This window comes from Anser anser (genome assembly GCF_964211835.1).
Source record: "Anser anser genome assembly, chromosome: 8".
Classification (NCBI taxonomy): Eukaryota; Metazoa; Chordata; class Aves; order Anseriformes; family Anatidae; genus Anser; species Anser anser.
In genome coordinates this window covers 20,354,777-20,369,054 of record NC_139728.1, presented here as the reverse complement: position 1 = coordinate 20,369,054, position 14,278 = coordinate 20,354,777, and the positions used below count along the sequence as shown (strand labels likewise).

At 36.6% G+C, this 14,278-nt stretch overlaps 1 protein-coding gene across 5 annotated transcripts in view; it reads right to left on the bottom strand.

The window, feature by feature from the left end:
* The window catches only part of PIGK (phosphatidylinositol glycan anchor biosynthesis class K), a 98,740-nt gene that overhangs the window by 15,122 nt on the left and 69,340 nt on the right, over positions 1-14,278 (bottom strand). For all 5 annotated transcript variants that reach the window (XM_083846520.1, XM_083846519.1, XM_083846516.1 and 2 more), the window contains one exon: positions 8,428-8,503. In XM_083846520.1, the coding sequence (XP_083702646.1) occupies positions 8,428-8,503 (76 nt within the window). The remainder of the gene's footprint in view (positions 1-8,427; positions 8,504-14,278) is intronic.

Below are 14,278 nucleotides of genomic sequence, written 5' to 3'. Positions count from 1 at the left end.
CTACTTTCCACAGTAACAATTTGGTTTCACTCCCTTTCACTTGCTCATGAGAAATTCAAACAAACATTTTCATTTGATAAAACATATGTTTTAACCATTTTGGCTTATGCTGCCTATTGTAGCTGGCTTCAGAAATTTTGTATTCACATAACAAACCAGGCTGAACTGTTCTTTTTCTTTTTTTTTTTTTTTTAATGCTCCCCCTTTTTAATTGTCTTTTTTTAATCAGTAGTTTAGAGCTCACTGTTGTGCTTACATTGTTGTGGCAGTGCAAGGGAGAGCACAGGACTCAGTAAGATGAATGGGGGAGAGAGCAAAATGTGTCCATGTAAGGGGCATCCCTAGCTAAATTACTCCAACCTGCCCATCAATTCATCCTCCCAGCTCATGCCAAAGAAAAATGAAGATACAACACCGATCTGTAAATGTACAGCTTTCCAGGGATCAGGGACACAGGGAAAAATTACATGACCTCAGAAAGCGAAACAGTTCAGCAGTTTGCTGCTATACTTCTTTGTCCAAACCGCAGGATCTGTGCAGCCTAAACCAGCCCATCTGAAAGCACTGCATCAACTGAATCCATTTCAGCTCCTGCATCTCCCTGAAGAGGTGAATAGCAAGAGAGCGGAACCACAAAGCTCTCTCCAACAGCTGTGTGCAGAGTGTCTGCGGGAGAGCACAGTCTAGGTGTACGCACACTTGCTGGGTGCCACCATTGTGAAGAGATAACCTCGTGTCCCCAGGACGTGGCAGCAGAGAGTGGGCCCTACCAATACACAGACGAGCTAATACATCTGCACCTCAAACAGAGCACCCTACTAACTGCTCAGCTAACTCTTCTTAACAGAGCCATGCAATAGGATAAAAGAGCGCCTCAGGGCGGCTGCGACAGGCCATGGCAAAGTTACCTATCTCTGGCTTATAGAAAATGTTCATTCCTATATTTTTACTAGGAAACAGTTAAAGCAAGTACCCCACAACTGACTGTTCAGGTGCCTCATGCAAGCTACTTTTCAATGCATTTAGCCATTCAATCCATTGTATTCAGCTATAATTGGAAGAATTTAATACTACATTCAATTCCCCTGTAATGCTCGGTCAGCAACAAAAAAACTAATGCTTCCTTTCTGGCTCTGACAAGCAGTGTTGTGTGCAGACAAAAGAAGAATTCCCCATGCCTGAATATTTTGGTAGTCAATCCTTATGGAAATGAAGTTCCTCATAATTACTGCTAAATTTTTAAGATTTGGAAAACAGCATTTGAAAGAAAAATAATTCCAAAAAAACTTATCATTATTGTGTCTTGAAGACTATGAGGAGAGGTTCCAAGTAATAGTTCAACATAATAAATAGATAAAGAAGCAGAACCTTGCTATGGTTGAGAAACAGTAAAATAATGATCCTGGATAGGCAGAAAGTGATCACCCACAACACTCCTTTAATGGGAAGAGGGAAGAAAAGAGACCTCTTTACTGGGTCTCTGCTTCCAGAGGGCTTCTTCCCCTCACGTTCAGATGACATGTATGTTCAGAAAACATAACAAAATAAAGGCAGCTGCGCCTCATCTGTAAAAACAGATCATCAGTAATTTATGCTAACTCCACATCATTGTATTCTGCGATCAGGAAGAATAGATGAGAAGAACAGTAGCACATCAAAAAATGATAGTTCAGATCTTTTACAAAAATACCTCATGCTACACTTAGAAATATGCTCTATTTCAGGAATATTATGATTTTGCTTATGAGAGCTCATTAGGCTAGTGTACTACTTAATTTCTGATAGAACAAAAAAATAGTGCCAACCCTGTTAGTGTTGACTACCTACCGGCTCACATGTGAGGGTACTGAGTATCTTCACTGATGCTGCGGTAATTCACTAGATGAAGAACTACCTGAAAATGTTGCTGGTTTAATGATTTGCCATTAAAAGACTTGTAACAGCTACAACGAAGTGAAGAATGCACTTGGTAGTTTCTTGGAGTAAGTCAGAGAAACAGGACTATTCCATTCTTAATTAATTATTAATAGAAAACAGTACTATTAAAATCATTATGCACTCATTCTCTAGAGTTAATAGTGCAAATCACATACATTGCGTGACTCACATGTTCACAGCACAGCTCTGCTACTTAAATCAACCTCTTTTAATCAACCTTAACATTAGAAGAAATATTGGGGAGTAAACATCAAAGCACCTAACCACCCCAAGCTGTGCACAGTGTTGGCAGGAATATCTTTGCTGTCCTATGACATATTTGTTTTGGTGGTTGGCAAACACATGCAGTAATAGCTTTTGACAGGAAGTTTGTTTTGCCCCTTCTAAGCAGAGTTTTCTTCTATACAGTAGTATTAAAGGAAGCCAAACAAAAAGTAAATTTCTAAGAGTGAGAGAAATGTAATCCACATACTGTGTTTCATTTGGGGAAAAAAGCAAGTTCTTGTTTACTGGATAACATCCAGTTCTGATTCCACTTGAGACTACTTCTATTAGAGTTATAAAATGCAGGCAAACCACCTTTAGCTTACAGAATTCACAAATATGTTTAATGTAGAAGAGAAAAGGAATTACCCCAAAAAATCTTAGTAAAGCACATTACTTTCTAACTTCAATCCATGCCAAGTGTCCTAGAGAAAGGGCTAGCTCAGCAAAAGGTATACTGCACACCTGGGTTTCGCCCTACACATGGACCCATCAGAATATCTGAGCCCTGAAGGAAGTTTAGGTCATCTAGTGAGGAAGAAGAAATCCATAGATTGTAGTGACATGCATGAGAAACAGCTTTTTTCACCTCTAGTCTGGAACAAACAGACACGAACACTGTCAGAAGAGGCTGCTGTTCTCATGGCTGAAGCAGCCTTGAGAAGTGGCAGTAGTAAGAGGACAGCACCATCCTAAGTATGTTGCTGGACATTCCAAAAGTAAAACCTGAGCCAGGCAGGTGTCCTAGTGCAAGACATGAAATAAGGCTTTTGCCTGGCTAATGAAATCTTTCTAATCTTTTATATGAAAAATTAGATTTTCAACTATCCTGAAAAAAATTCAGGTCTTACAAAATGAAGCTTTTCTGAGGAGATCTGCGACTGTCCTAGCTGGATACTATGACCACAGTTTTATAAAAGTAAGCTATCCTTTAAAGTTATTTTTAAACACATCTACAGGAATAGATCTTCAGAGAACATATAAATAGGTAAAATCTGTAACTTTACATGTACAGCCTGACACATCTAAGTGTCACAAGTTGCTTTTGAACCTTCGAGCACACAAAGAAACAGTAAAAAGCAAGTATCACTTATCAATGTAATTTAAAACTTTTTAATAAATTATTATCCATAAAATAAAATTATGGTCTACATTAAAAATAAAAACCCGTGCTACTGTTGTGCCAGTGAGCACTTTGCATGCTTGACTGCAGTTTTGAACGTCCCCAATAATTTTTATAAAACACAACTAAGGAACCACGACTCCACCATGAGGACAGACCCAGCCTGAGTGCAAGATTCCCCCCTTGAAACATAACTGCCTAAGGACAGCTACAGGACAGGGCCAAGGCACCAGTGCGATCCCTGAACGTTAAAGGTATGCTCTACAGGCTACCTATCGGCATGTGATGTGTTCATTTCCATGTTCATCATTTCACAAACACAGTAAGCCACATAAAAAACACTTAAAATATATTCACAAACATTAAAGCTCAAGAGCTAAAATTGTTGTGTTACAGACAACCAAAAATACTTCCAAAAAATCTATACAACATGTTGTATTCTCTTAATACTGTTTCAACAATTTCTGCCAAATGCTGCTAAAGAAAACCTCTCCCAATTAAACCAGTGTGAAATAGTAGTAACATTGATGAATGCAATAAACTAACACACCTCCACTACGTGAGAATAAGGTTTCAAGAATGAATAAAAACTACATTTCAAGCCAAAAGGACTTTTTGGCAAACTACTTACAGAAGCAGAGAAAACTGTGGAAACTAAGACGTTCCTGGAAGACTCAAAGAACTGCAACTCAAGTTATCTTTGATGACCATCAGCCTGTTTCTCCACAGCTCTGAAGATTCCTCTCCCATCTTATTTCTTCAATTTCTTATTCCATTTCCCTTACTGTGGACCCCAGTGAATACCCTCAGGCTGGACTGGATACAGTAAGTCCCTAATGTCCCTTGAATCTAAACTGAGCAAAGCTAATGGTGTAGTCCCAAACGGTGCTCACACGCTTTGCTCAGCTGGAATCTGCAATAGAAAAGCACATTTACACACCAGGGTCAGCATGCTCTCCCTGTAATCTCCTGAGATTACAGAAGGCATATTCCATCGAACCTTCTACAGAGAAAGGCTACATTTGTGCACTGGTTTAAAATGGTACAAAACAAACAAACCTGCAAAAGGAAATTCAATTTAATTTGATTAGAAAAACTTCTAACATTTCCCCATGCATTCCCCTACATGAGAAAACACCCCCCTTTATTTTAAGTACATGTGCAACTGTAAACCATGTCAAAGATTAAATAAATTATGCAATCCCTGCCAAGGGTCAGAAGTTAGCTTTCTTGAAATACTGTCCTGTTTTAACAGCATGTTAATTTATCTGCTTAATATTTTACAGTGGGCTATAATAAATAAGTATACAAGTTGATTCTGGTCTGAATTTGCCATTTCATCTTGTTTTCAATTATAACAACATCAGAAGATCTGGCATTTATCCACTGAAATATGTCTTTCATCAATAAAACATGCTTCCATCAGTAAGACACCTGTAACAATTTAAGTCTCTTCAATATCCTAAATCCCAGTTAGGTAAGATATATTACCACAGAGTGACATTCAGAGCATGAGTGCTATCACTGAAGTTAGGTACTTTTATTAAAATACCGTGCTGCATCGGAGGCCGAGCAATGAATATCCTTAATGATATATGAAAACAATCTTCTCAAATGCAGTTTTGCCTGTTCTTTCACTAGACCTGTTTGAACTAAAGACAAATGCAAAATTACTCTCTCCTTATTCTGGCCTTACTATTCATAAAATCATTCTAAGTAGTAGCACAGCATGCACTGATGTATCCAAAGAACCTCATTTAAATGTCCTACGTAGGTATTCATCTGACAGCTTAAGTTTTCCCATTTTAGAAATTTATATTAATAACTAGATTCCTTAGTTGTTTTTTTGTTTGTTTTTTTACTTCATTTAAACACATTTCTCCTTTTTGTTTTTCAAAATGTAGAAAGCTGTTTTATTTATAATGTCTGATTTTGGTATGTAATTTAAATGTAACTGTTTTCATTCTGCTGTTTAATTTCATTCTTCACATTTGTCTTTTTAATTAACCATGGTCTAATGCATTGCATTTAACATATTTATGAGAACTGAAACTTTGAATTTCACAGGGTTTTTATTCTTCAGTTTTTTTTTATACTGCTACAATAATAAATAATTACTTGTACCATAAAGTTTAAGATCAGACCCAAAATTAGTTGGGTTTTTTTTTTTTTTCCCTTTTGTTAAGTAGATTAACATGTACCAAGTATGACATTTTTTTTGTGGAATTACCAGATTAGAAATCAAAAGTTAATTTCTATTGGTTAGCATATTTTTTTTTAAATAACAGAGATTAACTACTGAAGAGAATGTTAGAAATTACATACAAGTGCCCAAGGAAAATGTGCACGGTTTTAGTAATGTTCAGGAATATAAATCTACAGTAAAATTTGGACAAAATTAGTGGCCATGTTGGCTACAACATAGAACTAAAATGTACCTTGTCGTTATATTTATTTAGGCTACCTGTCTACCATTTAGAAGCTTTAATGTATATTTATGCCACAATAGAAATTGTCTTATGTACCAGAATAATTTGCAATCTTTACTGTGTCTTTATTCCTACCTAGAGCTAAAATATAGACAGGTTTACATGAAAAAAAAGGCCCATAATTAAGACAGTGATTAACTGTTTGGACAAAGATTATCTCCACATACAGCATTCACTGATTTTACTCATGTTCTTTTTTCTTCTCTTATACTTTCAAAGTCAAAAAAATATATATATATTTGTTCATATACACTTTACACGGTCCTTGCACTCTGTCCCAATTGTTAAAGGTTCCTCAGAAGCAATACACTGTAAACTTAGAAATGCTTATTCACCAGGACTCTCACTGGTGGACAGTATGCTTAGCTGACTACAGCACCTAAAGCCTCAAAAAGAGCATCAATGTCAAACAAAACCAGGACATGATAGCTAAACAATGGCCATTTTCTTCTGTTTCTCTACATCAGAGACATTTGCAGTTATGCCAGGTCTGACTTGTTGCTTTGTGTGGACAACAGCCTATACTGGCAAATCTGCTATAGCAAATGGATAAGAGTACATAAAAAACACATTTTTGCCTTTCCACAGTACAATATTCTATTGCAGTATAATACACAGTAGCTAAATGAACCTTTCCTGGTTATTACCCACCTAATGTTGTAAAAATATTACTATGACATTTTGTCTGGTTGACCATCTTAAAGGTTAATTCTGTTTCCTATTTGAGATTTTTCTCTAGGTGCGACATTCTGTGCAGTTTCTATTTACTGATTCCAAACAACCCCCAAACTGTTTCATTGCTCACTCTCACTGTTAAGAGCATATTGACTGGCTGCCTGCTCTGCTGTTTAATTCATTTATGCTGAGAGTCAGGCATGAAGACAGAATTTTAAATGTGACATTTGCAGGCTGTTGGGTCATTTGAAGCTCTGACAACACCAGGGAGTTCCTGGCATACAAACTGGTCCTGATTTCCAATCTTCCATGTTCTGAACACATCAGATATTCTTCCTGGAGGTGCAGATTTCAGCCAAAAGTTTTTAAATCCCCTTACATCTTGCAGAAAAGACCTGTACACTTTAAAGTTTTAAAATAAAGCTCATGTTTCCTTTAAGGTAAAATGAGCACTGCCTGCAGCATGCAACTTAACTGCTTATAAACACTGATTGACAAAGGTATTCGGAAAGATCTACAATAATTAACACTAATAGGATTTTGAAAGCAACTTTGGTGGACTTTCATTTCTTCTTGTTGATCCTTATGTGTTCAAAGCCAGCTCAGTCTGAAACCACAGCTTTATTTAACATTGTCTCTCTGGCTTATTACTACCCTGATCAACATCAGCTTCCAGTTTTCAGGTTGGAAGTTTTCGTTGTCTCAAGACAAGGTAATGGACTATACCATTTTGTCTCCCATGGTGAACTGTCATCATGTTCCCCAGCTTTCAGGTCAATTGTTCAGAGTATACCTGTTTACTTGAAAGATTTCATACAGTCAAGGTACCACATGGAAAACAGTAATATGACCTATTCAGACCTGACTTAGGAACATTATGGCTATCCGTCTCCGAAGCAGGACTGACATCAACAAAGTTCAAAAATGAAATTTTCAGAGAAAATTCCAAATGACTGCAACAAAGTCTTTTTGCTTTCTTTAAAACACCACCAAGAGATGCTAAGTCTCAATACTCAGGTTTAACAGTACATCACAAGTTCTGTGGATGTTACTTGGTCACCAGACCTGTCCTTCCACAAAGAATACAGAGCCCACTGTGGCTAAGGCCCAAAAATCAGGCTTCACAAGAAAGACTTACAAATACAGTCCTGGCATCTAATCTATCAGCAGGATGGACAGAGGCCCTGAACTTTGAGAAAAGAGCCAGAAGGGACTATAGAACCTTGTTCATAGAAAAGATCTCTTCCTCTTCCTTGTCATAGGCTTACTATAATTAGACATATTGTAATAAAAACTGCAGCCTGCTATTCAATCCCAGCTCAGAAGTCCACATCATCCCTCATTTGAGCATCTGAATCAATGGAAAAGTATTGATTCCAAATAGAAGCACAGTAGGTAGGCACAATCTAGGCAAAGTCTCAATCTGTTTACAATTGCGCAAAACCAAAAAGCAAACAGAAAAGTCTGTGGAAAGCAGAAAGTATAATGATACTGCTGTAGCTGGAAACAGAAATGCTGCTAACATCATTCAGAACCGTATTAGGTGGGGAGATTGTTTTCCCACCAAACTCTTCATGACAATTCCACAACAATAATTTCTATAGCTTGGCTGCTTTTTTTTTAGGAGTGGAAATATGATTTGGATAAGGATGCAAATTAGATTAAATTGATGGATTTTTTCTACTTTAACATCAGTAATACACAACAATTTTAACAGCAACTTCTGAAGCTACAACTGTGTCATACAGCAAGTTACTGTTTCATTGCCATGTTCTGAACAAGCCTTTTATAAGGTAATAGCTGTCATCTGAACAAGAATATGTTGTTTTTGCATACCTCCAGCATGAGCACATTGATTGTGCATGACCTAGAAAAGCAGTTTAAATATTACAGATGTTGTTTGTTCTCAGAGAAAATCCTCAAAATAGAAAGGCATACCTGGTGTATTATCTGAGCTACAGGAAGTTGATCAGCATACTTTAGTGGTTCTGTTGCCAATTCATCCTTTGGAAGCCTGGGAAGAAATGAAGTTAACATTTATTAAAGTTAGCACAAAGTTTACTAAGTTAAATTACTGCAATTTAAAAGTTGCATGTATATCACTTTTAAAAGTTTGGTATCAGGGAGATAGTTTTACTTAAAATGAAGCAAAAGTTTATTTTAAGAGCTTAGTTGAACATACTTCTTACAAAGTTGAGTGAAATACTCAGTTTACTATAAACAAATGCTAGTACCATTGTGGATTTTCTCCCAGCCAAAGCACGTAAACCACCAATTTAAGCAGCAGAGGCCTACGAAAGCCTTTAGATTTAGTTTTAGACAATGTGTTGGTGAAAGCTGGATTGAAATCCCCACAGAAAAGAAGTCTTAAGAGTTTGCAAAGCACATTCAGCACTGTTAATAGTACAAGCTTCTTCACTCAATCCTGAGAACATAACTCAAATACGACCATCTCAAAAGGCAAGAGGGATTATTTAGTCTGTTCCCCTTTTGCCGCAAGTGCACATCACTGTTCAGCTGATAAGTTAAACACAAACGTCTGTGCATTTGCGAGCACAGTAACATGTACTACTGGTTTCAAAGCAAGCCAAAGAACATCAACTGCAGGAGCAGAATACTTCACAAACAACATGCATCATACATCCCTTTAAACTTCAAACAAACTGTAGCTACAACTGAGAACGCCGAATCCATAAACCCTCACTTAAAAGAATATTTAAATGACAGTAAATTAATATGAAAATGTTTTAAACATTTCAACCATGCTGCTTTCTTCTACTGAAACCACACAGCATGTGCTATATTTTCAAAGTATCATTCAAAGTTTCTAACAATCCTTTTAAAGAGTTCTGAATATAGGAATTACCGTATTACGAGAAGAAATGAAGGAAAAGAGATCCCTATGAAAACAAGACCTTTCTACAAAGTTAAATCATAATTACTTTCACACAAAAACTGTAGCCATGACATTATTTTCCAGGTTCAAGTTACTAACTTATATGTATTCAAGTCAAAACCAGTAAGTGTGCTTGCACGGTTACTTTGCCTGCACGTTGGCTGCCAGGTAAGAGCCAGAAACTACAGACTGTCTCTGTACTTAATTCAACAGGTAAAAGATAGAACTGTAAACATATATCTCTTCCATTTTCCATTTCCTTATTTCTGCTGTGGTCTGGAATGCTTTTAAGTTAAAATAAGAGCCTGAATGAAGAAAAATTAAGTAGCAAGCTCTAAAGTATTGAAGTTGGTTGACTGAAACAGCTGATTTATTTACAGGGTTTTTTAGAAAGGACTATTAATGGCAACGATAAATTTACACTCACAACATGCTACTTTCCAAACTTCAGTAATAATGGTTTGTGCTCCAAAGAGGTCACAACTGAACAAACTAAGTATTTCACTGTGTTCTGTTGAAATACCTGGAAAAATTGTCACCAATTTTGAAAAGATTTTCCAATTCTTTATTGCATTCTGCAAGAGAATTTGCATCCATGGGTTGGGTTTTTTTTGGGGGGGTTGGTTTGGTTTTTGTGTTTGGTTGGTTGTTTTTTTTTTCCATGAAGTAGTCAGATCTTTTTGGAACTGTTTTAAAACAGTCTCAAGTTCTCCATTACTGTTTCAGGTGACTGGTGGTTGCATTGATTCTTTTTAAAAAGCACCCTTTCTTTTTTTCCCCTTCCAAAAAATACATAACAACTGCAGATGTAATCTGGAAGGTACGTGTCATGAAATATACTGCTTTTTTTTAGTCCAGTAGAATCATGGGAGCTTTAAGTGGACTCAGCAATTCATCTGTGGTGTGCAGAAGGTACCTTTCCACTCATTTCTTTTCTATTTTCTATCGTTTGTGGAGTCCTGACTGGCAAACATACCACTGTCTATTTAGCTATCTACATTCAATGTGAATTTGAGATGACTTCTGTTCTACCGGGAGCCTGTTAGCTGACACAATACTCTGATATATGGATACCAGCTACATAAACCCATTTCTTTGCCATAGTTCGACGCAGTAAACCACTGCACACAGAACATAATATTCATTAATATCTTGAACACTTATTTCTGCAGTCTTTACAATAACAATGCAAATCTGGAAAAAAAAATTGTATCTCAAATCCCAAAATGAAAGATTTGAAGCTGCAAGTAACAGCTAAAATTACTATAACTGAACGTTAGCAGGAAATAAAAAAGCTTGTCTGTTCTATCAAGGACTTTGTACATTTGGCAATGTTTTCTGTCTAGACAGTGTCAGCACCCTTTGCATAGTCAAACAACCTCCTTGTCAACTGCAGACAAAGACCTTTCTTAACGTGTCAAAGGATTAAAAGGAGAAAAATTACCAAGATAATTTTGAGCCTTAGGAAGCTTTACTAAAAAAATGGGTAGGAAAGAATAGTATAAACATGTATTTTAAAGTAGATTTAGATTTACATTGAAATTAGGCTGACAGGAATCTTTCAAGATCAAGTTGTTTTTTTTTTCTAAATTGCTTTTCAAAAAAAAAGTATCAAGTCAATTGAACTACACTACATTTTATATTATATATAAATTATAAGATTTAGATAGACATTATATATGCATACATGTGTATACATACATATACACACTATAATTACACACACACACAGGTATTCTACAAGAGGAGCTCAGAACTGTTCTCTCAAAGTTTTTGCTTAAATGGCATGAGCTTCTTCTATACCCAGTGATGTACTAGCTGTCAAGACAACAAAAGAGTTTTCATTCTTCTCTGCTGCAGATGAGCCTCCTCCACTGGATGAGCATGCATCTCAATCTTCAATATTAAACTGCATAAATTAAAGCATGGAAGCACAAAAGTGTTGACAAAAAAGCTATATGAAACATTGCCAAAGTATGGCTTTTATCTACAGCAAGTCATTAATTTGAGCTAGCAGGTATGATAAAGCAATGTATCAATAAACTTTGGGTATTTGAGGTTACTGAATAAAGAGCAAGAATAACTCACAGTAAATGGTCTTTGCAAATTTGACAATAGTAGTGTAGCGTTCATTATAATGATATTGCAGTACTATCATCTAAAGCTACAGCAAGGCGTTTTGTCAAGTGAAAGAACAGACCACCTCCTCCTAGTACCATATGCTCAGATCGGTCTAACAAAAATTAACTGTGAAAAGAATATGCAGATCATCGAGACAACCAAAAACATCGAGTTCTCACTGACCATAAATGAATTTTTTGGCCTAAATTCATATGCATATATATAGTTTCACAAAGGTTGTCCTGAACATTTTGTTCCCAGATCTCTTCTTTTTGATCAACTATAAGAATATTTCAACGCATTTTTCTAGGAGTAATCTCAGTCACTTCTACTTGTGCTTTTGACCAAGAGTCAAAGTAATGAGCTGCAGTTATGTTCACTGTTTATAGCTATTTACACTCCTGAAAATTAAGAGTATCTAATAGTACTAATGTTCCTTTTAGCTAAAAAAAAAAATCCCTTGAAGTTTCTTTGTCGCATTTTAAGCAAGTAAAAATAAAAGTTCTGTGAGAAAAATATACCTTTTGCTTGATTTATCTAATTTTCCATCACGTGATGGTACCTGTGACAGACAGAAATTGAACTTTATGACCCAGAATTTCCTTCCAGGCCTAAGTTTTAAAGTAGTCTTATACAGCTCGTTTGGAAAATGTTTCCAAGTGCTGTAAAACATCCACAGCATGGAATGAAATGTTCTAGTCTAGGTAAGTACTACAAGTGTAACTATGTCAGTCAGCAATACCACTTTCATTATCAGTTTTAACGGATATAAGCAATTATTAGAAACTCCTTTGAAGAAAATTATATACACACAAAGGCTCCAACTATCCCTTTTTGATTTCCCCTCACAAGCACCAGCTTACTGGTCTAAATACTTATATAGCTGGTATAAGGCAACCTCCTCTGAATTGTTTCACTTTTTGCTTCTTTTATTTTATCAACAAAACCTGTATACAGTCATTCCCTCTAACAGAGTTGAGAAGTGGATGATGCAACAAAAAATTGCTATCCTAGAAGCAGCACAGAGGATAAAACACTATATACGGAAGGCCTCCATGAAACACCATCCATCCTGAAAGCTCCAAGAACCGGAGTAAACTCAAGACTTGTCTGTCCTAAGGAAAGGCCAAACGCAGCTACTGGAGCCTAAAATTCCCTGGAAGCAGGCACACTGACTATATTTTAAATAATCTTTTAAATAAGATAGAACAGAGACAGCTCACTGCCAGTAAGATCAAAAAACATGACATAGCTGACATAGACATCTCTAAATTCCCACCCCCAACCAAGTGGGAGCTGCACCCAGAGCTGGTTTCTCTGGACACCAGAGTGTTATGGCCTGAGCCATGCGCAAAACAGGGTCTGGGAAAGCGCCAGCTGAGGGGAGCAAGGACTATGCTAACAATTAAACATCATGATGGCAAGACAGTCCCTATGTCTGTCTAATTTACAAGTACAGAGCAGCCTCATATTCCATCATTAGAGAATTACGTTAGTTAGCCTGGCCAGCTTTGTAAGTAGGTCAAATTTAAAAAAAAAAAAAAGGCACGATTTGGGCAGTCAGTACAGAGTATGAAAGAATTATGTGAAAACTTACTGCTAAACTGCTACTGCATTTTACATGAGTCTAAGATTACTAGCCCACTAACATTGGGCCTCCGAGGCTGGATGAATTACCTATAAAAGACAATCCTCTTCTAAAAAGCATAAGGGATAGAAAGGCCCTGACTAGCAAGGAGTAAAAGGTCACCACAAAAGAGGATGTTCTACTTCCTCCTCTCGTTTGCAGGGCGGAGGAAGAAGAACAGGTCAGGAGAAAGATCATGTCCATTACCATCATCCTGACCTTGCTTCTCCCTTTCAGCAGGACACAATTAAGTTGGTTACTGTCCTCCTTCCAGAGACAATTTCCAGGTGCCTGGGACTGCATTCACTTTTGCTCAAACACAGTTATGCCAGGAAAAAAAAATACAAAAAAATCATCTCTGTTGATGGAATTTGTGCTCAAATCACATATGAGGCAATTTGAGGCTGTAATTTCACAAAATTAGTCGGCCTGTTCAGTTCATTTATATTTGACACTTAAACCTTTGTAAAATTAAAGCCTAATTTGTTGTAATACAGATTTCTTTGTATGCTTAATGTCTTTCAAAACAATTCCGTTACGAAAACAAAACTAATATTTTATGAATTAATTTTCCAGTAAGAAATGGCCCTTTCTGTCTCAATTGAGCATGACAGCAGAGTGCTGCCAACAGTGGCAAAGCAAGCTAACGCAGTGGCATATCAGCATATAGTGCATCACGCCTGACAGCTGATAATGCAAAGCATAAGGAGATCTTGATTTTCAGGGAGAAGACTAGAAAGAAACATAAAATCAGAAGAGAAGTGGGAAGCAGTAGGAGACAGCAGAAGAGGAAGATCCTGAAAAATTCAATTTGAAAGTTATTTTTATACTGCCACTGTGACTGCTTTTAGATGGAGGAAAGTAAGCATGAAACAGAAACTGTGGAAAGTGAATCTAAATCCAGTAAAATGTGTCAAGATATTTAGTGAAAAATCTTATTTGTTATTTATATTTACATGCTCTTTCTTGTGGGAAAATTCTTAAGTCAACGTGTGCTGAAGAAATATAAATCCCTATTATCAAGAAGTGGCATATTTTGCCACAAATGCTAATCCAACCTATGGTCTGCTACACGGAATAGCTGCAGTGGCTTTAGGGCTTAGATATATTTTATCTCGTGCAAGTATTGCAAAAATACAAGGAAA